Source organism: Chlorocebus sabaeus, chromosome 13 (assembly GCF_047675955.1).
Source record: "Chlorocebus sabaeus isolate Y175 chromosome 13, mChlSab1.0.hap1, whole genome shotgun sequence".
NCBI classification, from domain to species: Eukaryota; Metazoa; Chordata; class Mammalia; order Primates; family Cercopithecidae; genus Chlorocebus; species Chlorocebus sabaeus.
In genome coordinates this window covers 5,362,064-5,374,656 of record NC_132916.1, presented here as the reverse complement: position 1 = coordinate 5,374,656, position 12,593 = coordinate 5,362,064, and the positions used below count along the sequence as shown (strand labels likewise).

The following is a 12,593-nucleotide window of genomic DNA, read 5'->3' as shown; positions in this document are numbered from 1 at the left end:
ATTTGACAAAATGTAACACACTTGCATGATGAAAACACTCAATAAACTAGGAATAAAAGGGAATTTCATCAACCTGACAAAGGCCATCTATGCAAAAGCCACAAATAACATCATATTTAATGGCAAAAAACTAAATGCTTCTCCCTTGAGATCAGGAATGAGATAAGAAGGTCCACACTTGCCACTTCTTTTCAGTATTGTGCTGTAGGTTCTAGCCAGGGCAATCATGCCAGAAAAAGAAATAAAACAACCTGGAACAGAAAGTAAGGAGTCAAATTGTCTCCAACTGGATATATATATCCACTAAGAAACTAAGAAAACTATAGGAACTAATATATGAGTTCATCAAGCTTGCAGGATACATAATCAATATATAAAAACCAATGTTGTTTCTATATATTTGCAGTATAAAATCAAAAAATAAAATTAAGAAAACAATACCATGTATAATAGCATTAAAAATAAAATACTTAGGAATAAATTGGCCAAAATAAAAGCAATACTTATTCTCCAAAACCACAAAACACTGTTGAAAAAAATTAAGATCTAGATAAATGGAAAAACACCTCACGTTCATGTATTAGAAGACTTAATTGTCTTCCAGTTGTGAAGATGGCAATACTTCAAATTGTTCTACAGATTCAACATAATTCCTATTAGCATTCCACCTATCTCTTTGTAGAAATTGACCTGCTACTTCTAAAGTTTAAATGTATTTGTTAGGTACCCAGAAGAGCTAAAAGAATCTTGAAAAGTTGGGGAACTCACACTTCCCAATTTCAAGTTACTACAAAACCACAGTAATCAAGAAAGTGTACTGTCATTACCACAGAAATATAGAGCAACAGAATAGCATCAAGAGTCCAGAAATAAAACCACATTTTATGTTCAACTGATGTGCTGGGGAAAACTTGATAGCTACATGGAAATGAATGAAACTGGACCTTTACCAAACATCATATATAAAACTAATTCAAAACAGATCAAAGACCTAAATATAAGAGTTAAAAACCCTACAACTCTTAGAAGAAAATATCTGAGTAAATTTGTATGATCTCTGATTTGGCTTAGATATAAAACTAAAAGCATAAACAGCAAAAGAAAAAAATAGCTAAATTGGATTTCATCGAAATCTTTGTGCCTCAAAAGACACTATCAAGAAAGTGAAAAGGCAACCTACCAAAATAGGAGAAAATATTAGCAAAGCAATTATGAAACAAGGGAGTTATATCTAGAGTATATGAAGAACTCCTAATTAGCCAATAATAAAAAGTGGTCAATGGGTCTGAATAGACATCTCTCCTAAGACAACATACATGCGGCCAATAAACACAAGAAAAGATACTCAACATCATTAGTCACTAGAGAAATACTAATCAAAACCACAATGAGATAGCAGTTTACACCCATTAAAATGACGAATTCAGATAATAACAAGTGTTGGTGAGGATGTGGAGAAATCAGAACCCTTGTGCACAGCTGTTGGGAATGAAAAGTGGTGCAACTGCCATAGAAAGTTTGACAGTTCTTCAAAAAGTGAAACACAGAACTATTACATCACCCAGCAATTCCACTCCTAGGTATATACCCCAAACCATGGAAAACAAGCATTCAAACCAAAACCGGTAGAGCAATGTTCACAGTAGCACTATGTACAAGAGCTAAGATGTGGAAACAACCCAAATGTCTATCAACTGATGAATGGATTTTTAAAATGTGGTACGTATATCCATAAAATGGATTATTTGGTCATAAAAATGAATGAGGTACTGACACATGCACAGTATGTAATTTTGAAAACAGTATGCTAGGTGAAAGACGCCAGGCACAAAAGGCTACGTATTATGTGATTCTTTTCAGATAGAATGCCCAGAATTGGTAAACCCACGGAGAATGAGAGTAGACAATGGTTGCTTAGGGCTGGTGAGGCAAGGGGAAATAGGGGTGTAAGGAAGTGATAAGCTAAGGAGATAATAGCTAAAAGGGTATCCAAGTTGCTTTATGAGGTAACGAAAATGTTCTAAAATTGATTGATGATAGTTGCACATATCCATGAATATACTAAAAACCACTGAATCGAACACTTTAAATGGATGAGCCGTATAGTATGTAAATTACACTTCAATAAAGCTGTTTTTAAAAGAAAATATTAATAATACAGAGAACAAGCAATAAGTGCTTCTTGTACCCCTAGTATAAGCTCGATGTCAGTCTACATTATAACTTTACATTTTTCTTAAAGGTATTCACTGATTTACAAATTCCTTCAGTTGTTTCATAACAAGAGAAGTTATTTTAATGTACAATTCTTTTATTTTTGTCTACATAAAACTATAGAAATAACTTATCACAGAAAGAACGTGCTGAAGTTAATAACCTGTGTTATTCTCTAATTACCCTTAGTAAACTTTCTGTCTCTACAAGACGTTGCACAAAGCACATTTCATACTTGTCTTTTACTGTCAAATAAAAAAAAAAATTCTTATCAGTATGCAACATAAAATCTCTAGATGAGAAAACTCTTTATTGCAGAAGGGTACTGTATTTTGAGATGGACCAGAAAAATGAGGAGGAGAAAGAGCATTTATTAAAGCACGTAACAGGGCACAAATGGTACCGAGAAAGCCTGGGCATCCATGGTATACACCCACACACTCTGACAACTAGAAGCCACTTCTGAAAGAAGTCTCATGAGAGACCTAGAAGTACTCAGCAGCACAGGGAAATATGCCTGTAACTCTACGTCATACAGCTTTCGGCTCCAAAGTGCCTGACAGTCATCTAAGAGACAGGAATAATTAAGACTAGAACTAAGCAGAATGAACTTGAAGATCAGGAAAAAATCCATTGAGAATTCCTAACATATCCCATATATAAGAGGTGTTTTGAAGAATATAGAAAGAAACCAAATGTCTTTTCTAAGTATGGCTCTCCATTAATAAAGAAAAGCTCTGAGCTTTTTAAAAACGTTATTCAAACTTACTGCCCCAAAATTAAAAGAAGTGACAAACAGATCAAGGTGTGAATTCCTAAGCACCACATTTTCATAATATTAAAAGTGCCTGTGGATAAATAAGTGTAAATGTTATGCCATATAGTAGTACCATGGGTCTAAGCGTTAAATAAAATCATACTCAGAACAAAAGCAACCTACCATTATGTGTTCAAGTAGAGAATCTATTGCAACTATGTTATCAAAATATGTTCTGAAAAACAGAAACAAAAGTCCTGTAAATAATTTTATTAGATCACAGTACACATTACACTTTAAATACATTTCTTGGTTTTGTCTACATTTAAATAAAACACATAAATATCATTTGATTTTTGTGCTTTGGTAAAAAAAAATCAGTACTGTAATATTATTTTAAAGAGATAAATGAAACTTTATCATTGACCTTAGAGTGAGGGCTCTATAATTCCAGAGAATGCAATCAGTATTTATTTTATTGACAAGTATCAGTGTAGAGAGAAAGTGTGTTGCATTGAACAAAGTATGCAGAAATAAAATTGCATCTACCATATTTAATATTTTCATTAATAATGCTGATCTAAAATAAAAATATTTAAATGTGCTAAATCTCATCAATAGTTAAATATAAATTACCACTGAAAACTGGAGAAAGTACTTAAAGTGTACTGAGAAAATAATGTAATTCACTTGAGAAGAAACGTCAGCATACAAGTAATGCTAAGGATCTAATGACTTTATATGAGTCTATATTCATTGTTATGAACAGCAAGTAAACGTTTCAGAGGCAAATAGTGCATATACTAAAATGTAAACCTGAAAAAATGTAAATCAATATGCATGTAATATATGGAAAATGTAAAGAAGGACTCTTAAGATAGACTCCACTGGCTAGGTAGTGCTTTACCTAGTTGGCTTAGGTATCCAAAGAGAGCTTTTTCAGTCCCATGCTACTTTAATTTTATGATTTCAAAAACTAACTGTAACATAAACTAGTAACTTCAAACTAATTAATGAGGATCAATAATAATTACTGACGGGTAAATTGTTAGGTGCATTTACAGTGACATGTGAGACATCACATGTCATCATTGCTGCTGGAGGACACAGAGGAAAAACTACATTATTACTTTAGTAAACTTGGAGGAGGACATGACCCTAAAGTTACCATGTCCTGGGGAATATTTTAGATTTCGATGATTAATTATATGGGTCAGATATATAGACGATGTCCCCTGTAGTAAATAAAAGCAATAAAAATATGTGATTTAATAAATATCTATTATATAATTGCTTCCACTGCCAGTCAAAGGGGGTTTTTCTAGGCCAAACCAGGGAAACAGAACATTTTCTCAGAAATGGTAACTGAGATACTATACCTGGGAAAATTTAAACAATAATAATAATAATGTTTAACTTACTGACATTGTTAGAAAAACCAATTAGGACTTTTTGTAAAAAAAATAAACCAGAACATTTTCCCTCCCACTGGAGCCAGTACTCTCCTGCAAAAACAGAGATATTTAGTGTCTTTAACATATTCTAAGAGAGTCTATTTAGAAAATATACATCAAAATTGAAACTTAAGATAATCACATATATATCTGCAATCCTTCACTTTAGAGTGAACGTGAATGAGAATGTAACTCTACAGTCCGCAGTATGATTCACCGTTCTTCCCAGACTACTTGTGAAGATGGATCTTCAGTTCTCAGCTGCAACAGACGATAGTCTATCTCTGCCACAGACTGCCCTTAATTTAAACCGTTGATTAAGAAGAGCTACTACATCCCTAGACATGAACACTTACTTTGATACGTCGAGTAGAAAGTCATTCAATTCAGTCTGTTTGGCAAGGCCTCTGCATACCTACCATATAAAACAATAGCTACAATTATAAGAGATTTCTGCTTATTTAAAAATAAAACTTCCAGAACACTAAGTACCTTATTTATTGAAAGAAGGCCTAACACAATCACTTGGATTATAATGTAATAATAATATCAATAACCATTAATATTTACTGAATACTTCAATGTGCTAAGCATTGTTCTAAGCACTTTATATTCATGGTTTCCAGCACCACAAAACATTATAGGTTTGAAAGTTACATTTCATAATGGAGTTACAAAGATGTTAAAAACCTTACTGAGGCTTCAGAACTAATAAGTGATAGAAGCACCATTCAGGTCCAGGTAGACTCCCCAAGTCCCTCTTTAGAACTACTTTACACTGTACTTCTAAAAACTGTAGTTGAGCACATATTCCACCTACACTTGATAATTCAAGAGTCCTTTCCACTCGTTCTATTATACTACAGCTCGATTTTTCTTCCTAGCATACAGTTCCTCCCCCATCAGCCTCAATTTCCTGAAACGGAAGTAGAAAAATAAAACCACCACCAAAAAAATTAAAAGAGAGAGGGAGAAGATACAAAGAACGCTATTGCTACCATGTTCTTGGACTTTAAAGTCTAACCACCAGTAAAACTCTAAGTAGTTTTTCAGTTTTAAATTAGGTAATATCTTCAAGAGAACCAGATATCTTAAAGTTCGAATGTTTCATAGACCACTTAGAGGAAAATTTAACTTAAGAAATGGAATCATAAAAATATCAATGCAACTCCAGCAGAAGATTATTCCTAGATTTTCAGCAGGACATATGCCATTTATTGCATATATATATGTGTGTGTGTATATATATATATGCATTATATATATATATGTGAATGCACACACATATAATTGCAGAATATTTGAGGCAGGAAGTAAATATAACTGATTAAATTAAAATTTCTAGAAATAACAGAATATTGTAATATCCCAAAATAAGGCATTAGGTGACTTAACCTCTACTCCAGTCTTCAATGCTGAGCTCTAAAAACACTCTTCTCCCTTAGAAAGCCCCTGTAAAAATAGCCCAAAGACTCACCTGCACCTGATGTATTGCTACTGAAGCCCAGGCAAGATTTGCTGTTGCAACCTAAAAAAAATTAGAAACACATACCTATAAGTAATAATATGTACTTTATATATGTATATAACAAGTTTTTATTAGTCACATGTAGTCATCTCAACAAAGGACTGGGGCATCCATGTATATGAAGAATTTTCTGAGATCACTGAGCTTTGAACATTTTCCAAACACAAAGCACCAAATATTTACAAGGTTTTTCTTTTATATTTTTCCCCTTCTATTTAATTGACTTTAATGTTCTCTTGTTCATCTTAATTTTGAATAAAATGGAAAACAAACTGATTGTTAAGAGAGCTGTAGCCCAATGATTTTAACAAAATTATTATTTTTCAGTTTAACAAAAATGCGATTGAAAAGTAATCTAATGACCACCTTAAATAATGAAATATTTCTAAAATGTAAAAAAAAAAAATATATATATATATATATATATACACACACACACACTAGCTAACAAGTTCCTCAAAATTACTAGCTATTCTACTTTTATTATTCACTCATTCAACAAATATTCATGAGTGTATATTATGTACCAGGCACTATTCTAGGTGCTGGAGATACTGTAGTAAATAACAGAAATGGAGTAGCTTTCGGTGTACTTCAGGGAGAAGGACAAGAAAGGAAATAAGTGTAGCATATAATATACTAGATGGTGACAGGTGCTACAGAGTAAAAGCAGCAGGTAGAGGGAAAGAAATACTGGATAGGAGCCATTCAAATGTACATGAAGTGTTCAGGGAGGGCCTTATAGACAAGGCAACATTTGAGGAAATTCCAAAGGATGTGGCTGTGAGAGAGAGTAAGTGGAGAGAAGGAAAAAATGCAAAGGCCTGAGTAGTAGCCTGTCAGCCTTGCCTGAGGATCCAGCGTGGCTGGAGTGAGTGAGGGACAGGTAGGGTAGCAGGAGATGGGTTCATTCAGGCAAGTGGACAGGAGTTAGGCCACTGAAGGGAACTGGTTCATACCGGATGTGATAAATATCATGTTAATATTTGCTTTTAGTATTAATGAGCCAATTCATGAATAGTGAATGGAATTCAAATGTCTTTGACACTAGACCCTTTTATTCAGGACACAAGCTAAGAAAAAGACATTTTAAAGAAAACATAAAGACAACCAGAGTGCGAAAAGTCTCCAAGGTCATTCTACTACTTTCTATGACTCAGAATATGGTATACCTTTTATTGTTATACCAGATTTTACTTAACAAAAGGACCATATTTCTTATGTAACCAGTTTCCTCTCTAAACAGAAACAGGTTTTAGAATCATCATTATTAGTACCAAAACATTGTTAAGCAAATTGTGATTTTAAATATTCATTCATGTATTTTCAGTTTAGTATTACTCAGCAATACTAACAAGCACTTTCAGTGAGCTAGGTACAACTAAAAATTCTAACATGCAGCGAGCGTTTAAAGAGCTCACCTCCTGGTGACTAAGACAGAAGGCTTCTTTGCCCCAGTGCCGATACAGCTCAAGAATACCAATCAAGTCACCAATTGCAGTGACAATTGGTAAGCAAAGAACAGACTGGATACGAGTCCCTGATTCCAGTCCAGTACCTCTTGGAAATCGCTCATCCTGAAAAACAAAAAGCGAAAAAGACATCAATTCAGTGAAATGATCATTAAGTTATGATTCTTATTTCTATCAGAAATTGCCATGATACTTGTAATCAATCATAAGCAGTACTTTTCAAAGGAAAACTAAATGATGATAGCCACCATCAATCTTATGTAAGGAAATGCTTACTTTTTCATGGAACTTATACCCAAATATTGCTTTAACATTTCTTTATCCTTATGCAGTATACATTGAATGAATGATGAATGTTAATTTCATATAATAAAAATAATCATAAATGCTGACATCATCTTGTATGTGCTAGAACACTCTCAGGGTATTTATAGGTACAATGCCGCAGAGAAAATTACTCCAAATGTAAACACTATGTGAAGAAAATTATATGTAAACTTTTTTCTACTTTTAAGCCTAGAGTAACACAAAAGTGTATGTCAACAACAGTCATTCTAATTGAATCTCAAAGGCCTATAGTAAGTATTCAAATCATCTAATAATGATCAATTATTTATCATAAGAAATGAAATTGGTTCTTTGATTTTTTAATAATTTTCTAGCTTAGTAAAGTTACTCAAAGGAAGTACAGGGAAATTGAATGAATTCATATCAAAAGCACCAACTCATTTATTCAAATTCTACTGTCTGTAAGAAGCTATCAGGATGAATTAGAGCTTCATGAAATAGTATAACTCTGTACATGTAATTTACAGATCTTTTGAAAACGTACATAAACAATAGAACATTTTCAAATGAGAAGTTATATAGCATGGGCCCTCCTCTCTCCTTCTCTCCCTTCTTTCCCTTCTCTCCTTCTGTCTCTTCCTTCCTTCCTCTAGCTACCCAATTTATTCAAGGTCATACAAACAATGGTGGAAAAATCAAAACTAAAACCGAGGATTCACGGCTCCTATTAACACTTAGAGCAATTTTTCTTTTACACCTGTATACTTGTTACCTTTAAAGTCTATATTCCATGTCATAAAACTTCATTAAAATGTCCACACGTACAGTGGAAGACTAGACTGAGGGCTCCACTTTGTCTAGTTTCCCTGTACCTATGTCCTTTGTTAGGGATCAATACCGAGTCTGGGCCTGTCCATGTCATTTGCTCTGGTTAATGGGAGGGTAGTAAACTTGATGTAAGCAGAGACTTGAAAACTCACTTGTATCTTTCCCACTACTTCTTTCAGACTCCTGCTACCATCACAAAAAAAAGCCAGGATAGCCTTACTGGAAAGGGATGAGAGGCACAGGGACAGCGGAGGGCATAAGGGGCCAGCCAGCACCTAACTGATGGCCAGCTGACCCCAGACACATAGGCAAGCCCAACTGACAGCAGTCCAGATCAGCAGAATAACCCAGTCCTTAGATTCATAAGAAATAACATGTGGCTACCGTATGATACCACTAAAATTTGAGGTAGTTTGTCATACAGCAATAGCTAACTCATTCATATGCATCCTAGCAAAATATGAAACATAAAACAGTAATCGTTTAGTTTACATTCATATAAATATACACGGTATTTTTGTGTTTAACTGTACTGGCATGTGTTGAAATAAGCACTGTGCAAATTTAGCTCTTAGTTGGTAAAGGGAATTTTCTGAGTACAAAAAAATAACTTACACATCAATATACTGATCTGTAACTAGCTTTAAAGCTTTTTAAAATGAAATAGTTTAAATTATAACATCAAAATGATATGCCATCTTTCTTAAATACTTTAGGTTAAAAAGATCACAAAGAGTCAAAAAGCGACTTACTCCAAGGATGTCTTCTACTAGCAATGTTTTCCTGGACTTGGCCACATAAGCAGAGATGGTGGTGCCCTGAGTGATGGGCCCAGCAGGGATGAGGCGGGGTTTTCCTTCCTTTATCCCAGGTGGTGTGAATATGCACAGGCTCTAGGGAGAAGAAAAGATGTTTTACAGACTTTCCTGTACATATGCATAGTACAAAAAGACACATGTGAATCTTACTCAATAGTCATAATAAATCTGTGAGTCAATTAAAAGAAGAGTCATAAAATGAGGAAAGGTGCTTTGCCATGATCAAACCAGATTATCTAAAGTGAAACTATCTCACATTTCCAATTCACAAAAAAGTGCAAACTCAGATTTAAAACGTAAATGAATGTACAGGCACAGAAACACTCGTCAACTAAACTCCTATTTTGATACATAGAAAATAATGAAATCAGAAAAAATGCCTCCCATCATTGGGATCAAGATTCTACCAGACCGCAAACACACACAGGGTCCAGCCTCCCTACAGACTTGATACATGTTACCTGAAGATAGAATCAGTAGCTGCAAGTCAAGTGATCTGGTTACATTCTTCATTTTCATTAGAAATCTTCCCTTCTCAGAACCTTCTCTTTGTAAGACCCACTCACATTGCTTCAACGGCTAGTTTATAAAACTGCAGATTCAGAATACTCTAGATGAAAAACTTGCTCCTCTCTGAGCAAAAATCTTGACAAAATCTGAGTGATCCTTCCCCTTTCAAATGACTGGGTGGGAAGGTAATGTCCTGAAACTATTTTAAAATAAACCGTTTTTTAAAAAATAGAATCAGTTATTTTGATGAAATCCAAACATATGTTAAAACTCCTTTCTACTAAATAAGAATTGCTACTTAAATCACGTAGACATTGGGGGCAATGTTTTGACATAATTGTATTACGATTATCTACAAAATTTGAAAATACTAAGGTTTAGGTAAATTTCCCACAGACTTCACTTTATTTTTATCTTATGTTGGATTACTCTAAGAACGAAGACAATTTGAAGCAGTAAGTATTAGACAGCCCTCTTAACCTAAGTACCTTTCTACAATACTTGTTATTGTGAAGGTAGCTCTAAGGATGAGACAGATATATTTATTAACTTATCAGGTAAGTGGTTTTTAAGCTTTGTAAAATTACAGAACTCTTTCTTTCAACATGTTAAAATCGAAAGAGAATGAACCCCATTAACTTGACTTAATAAATCCCATAAACTTGGTTTAATGAATGAGGAGGAAGGGAGAGGAAAGCAAGGCTTTGCTTTAACCCTGGGTGCTTTAAATTAATAACAAGTATAAATGATTAGAAGTTAAGTTCAAAATACCTGCATTTCCAAGTATATCTACATAGGGCTGTGCTTAAGTCGTATTTGCTGTTAAGTACAATGCATGTGAAAAATTTATTTTAAGTAATTATTTTGAAAAGAACGAAGCTATTTAATATGTTCAAATAGAAAGTATATACTTATGGATTAAAATTTTCATATATGATGAATGACAGTTGCAACTTAGTTATTCTTTAAAAGGCTAGAAAAACCATTTTCTAGTTACTATAACTACATTAGGCACCAATATACACATGGCATAGAGTAAGACTCTCATTAGATTCAATATCTATCATTGTCCAAACACAATTCAGTTCGTCACCCTTTCTTAAGACGGAAAGAGTAGAAAGGTAATTCAAGAACAAAAAGGAGATAAATGCAAGAAAAAAAATTTAAAAAGTGGTATATTTACAATGAAGAAAAATCAGAATTGACAATGATCTTCCCAAATTATAAGGAAGCAACTGTCCGTTTTCTGTACCAAAGACAGAACTGCAGGAAGGGAACATAGATTGAACTGAGTGGTTTAGATAACTCTTAAAGAAGAACATGTCATAATAAAAACAGAAGGTGAACTCTGGAGCAAGCTTCCAACAGTAGCTCTAAATTTTTGTGGGGGGCGTGGAAGGAGCCATAGTTTTTGGCTGCATTTGTTTGTTTGAAAAGGTAAAACACACATCTTTTTTTATGACTTAGCCATAGGCCCTTTAAGGTTGAATTTAATCACATGTTCAAGTTATATGTAGCTTCATAATCCAATAATAACAGACTATCTTATACATTCCTACATTATTAGATGATCATATATTCAGTATTATAAAATATGTATTGCTTCTGTGTAGGTTTCATGTGATACACAAGTAACAGATAAGCAAATACTGTACCCGAGAGTGTATGGAAAGCTCTTCTATCTATTAAGTTTGCTGAAAATAAAAGGTTTAGAAGTCTTTTAACTACTTGCTAGAATATGAAAAACTTCTCTATGTAGTTAAAAAATAATTATCAAAAATCAACTAATACTTTATAGTGCAAGCTTCATACTTGTTTTCCTAATTAGCTCATGATTTTTGTTCACATTAATCAAACAGAAATGTTTCCAATGAGAGCTGACGATAAATGCTAACAAAACATTGAATACATTGCAATATGAAGGCCAAAAACTCCAACAGAAGGGACAATGAAGCCTAACCTCACAACACACACTTGTTTCTGACATGTTTTCATGGCTCCACTTTCCCTCCTTTATATTAGTGGTTCCCTACTCTGTTGTTTTTGTTTTGTTTGCCTCCAAAGAATTTACCTGCAAAAGCTCCCTTTTTAACATTCATTTCTAATTGAGGATCAGTCACTGGTTGGAAACACATGTTTTGCAGAAGTATTTTTTTAAATGATTTTTGTAGTTGAATGCATTGATAGGTAGCTACCTGTTACAAATATAAAAAGTCAATAATGAACCTCTAAAATAGAGGCTGAATTTTACACACATTCAGGGCTAGGGAAAAGTTAATTCAAATTCCCTTTATTCCACAGATACTGTCAAGTAGGAGGTTCATGGACTGAATCATCATTTTCCCACTGATTGAACTGCCACCTTTATCATACATTTCATCCTCAAATATACTTTTTTTTAATTTTTAATTTTTTTTGAGACAGAGTTTTGCTTTTGTTGCCCAGGCTGGAGTGCAATGGCGCAATCTTGGCTCACTGCAACCTCTGCCTCCTGGGTTCTAGCGATTCTCCTGCCTCAGCCTCCCGAGTAGCTGGGATTACAGGCATACGCCACCACACCAGTAGAGATGGGATTTCTCCATGCTGGTCAGGCTGGTCTCGGACTCCAGACCTCAGGCGATCCACCCTGCATTAGCCTCCCAAAGTGCTGGGATTACAGGCGTGAGCCACCGTGCCCCACCTATCCTTACATATACTTGGGTCTGTTTCTGAATTCCCAATTCT

The 12,593-nt window shown here is 34.2% G+C and overlaps 1 protein-coding gene across 1 annotated transcript in view; it reads right to left on the bottom strand.

Moving 5' to 3' along the window:
* The window catches only part of PDE10A (phosphodiesterase 10A), a 330,258-nt gene that overhangs the window by 85,029 nt on the left and 232,636 nt on the right, over positions 1-12,593 (bottom strand). Inside the window, 5 exon segments of the mRNA XM_008007784.3 lie at positions 3,155-3,206; positions 4,782-4,840; positions 5,903-5,953; positions 7,375-7,530; positions 9,294-9,434. Coding sequence (XP_008005975.3) covers positions 3,155-3,206; positions 4,782-4,840; positions 5,903-5,953; positions 7,375-7,530; positions 9,294-9,434 — 459 coding nt within the window.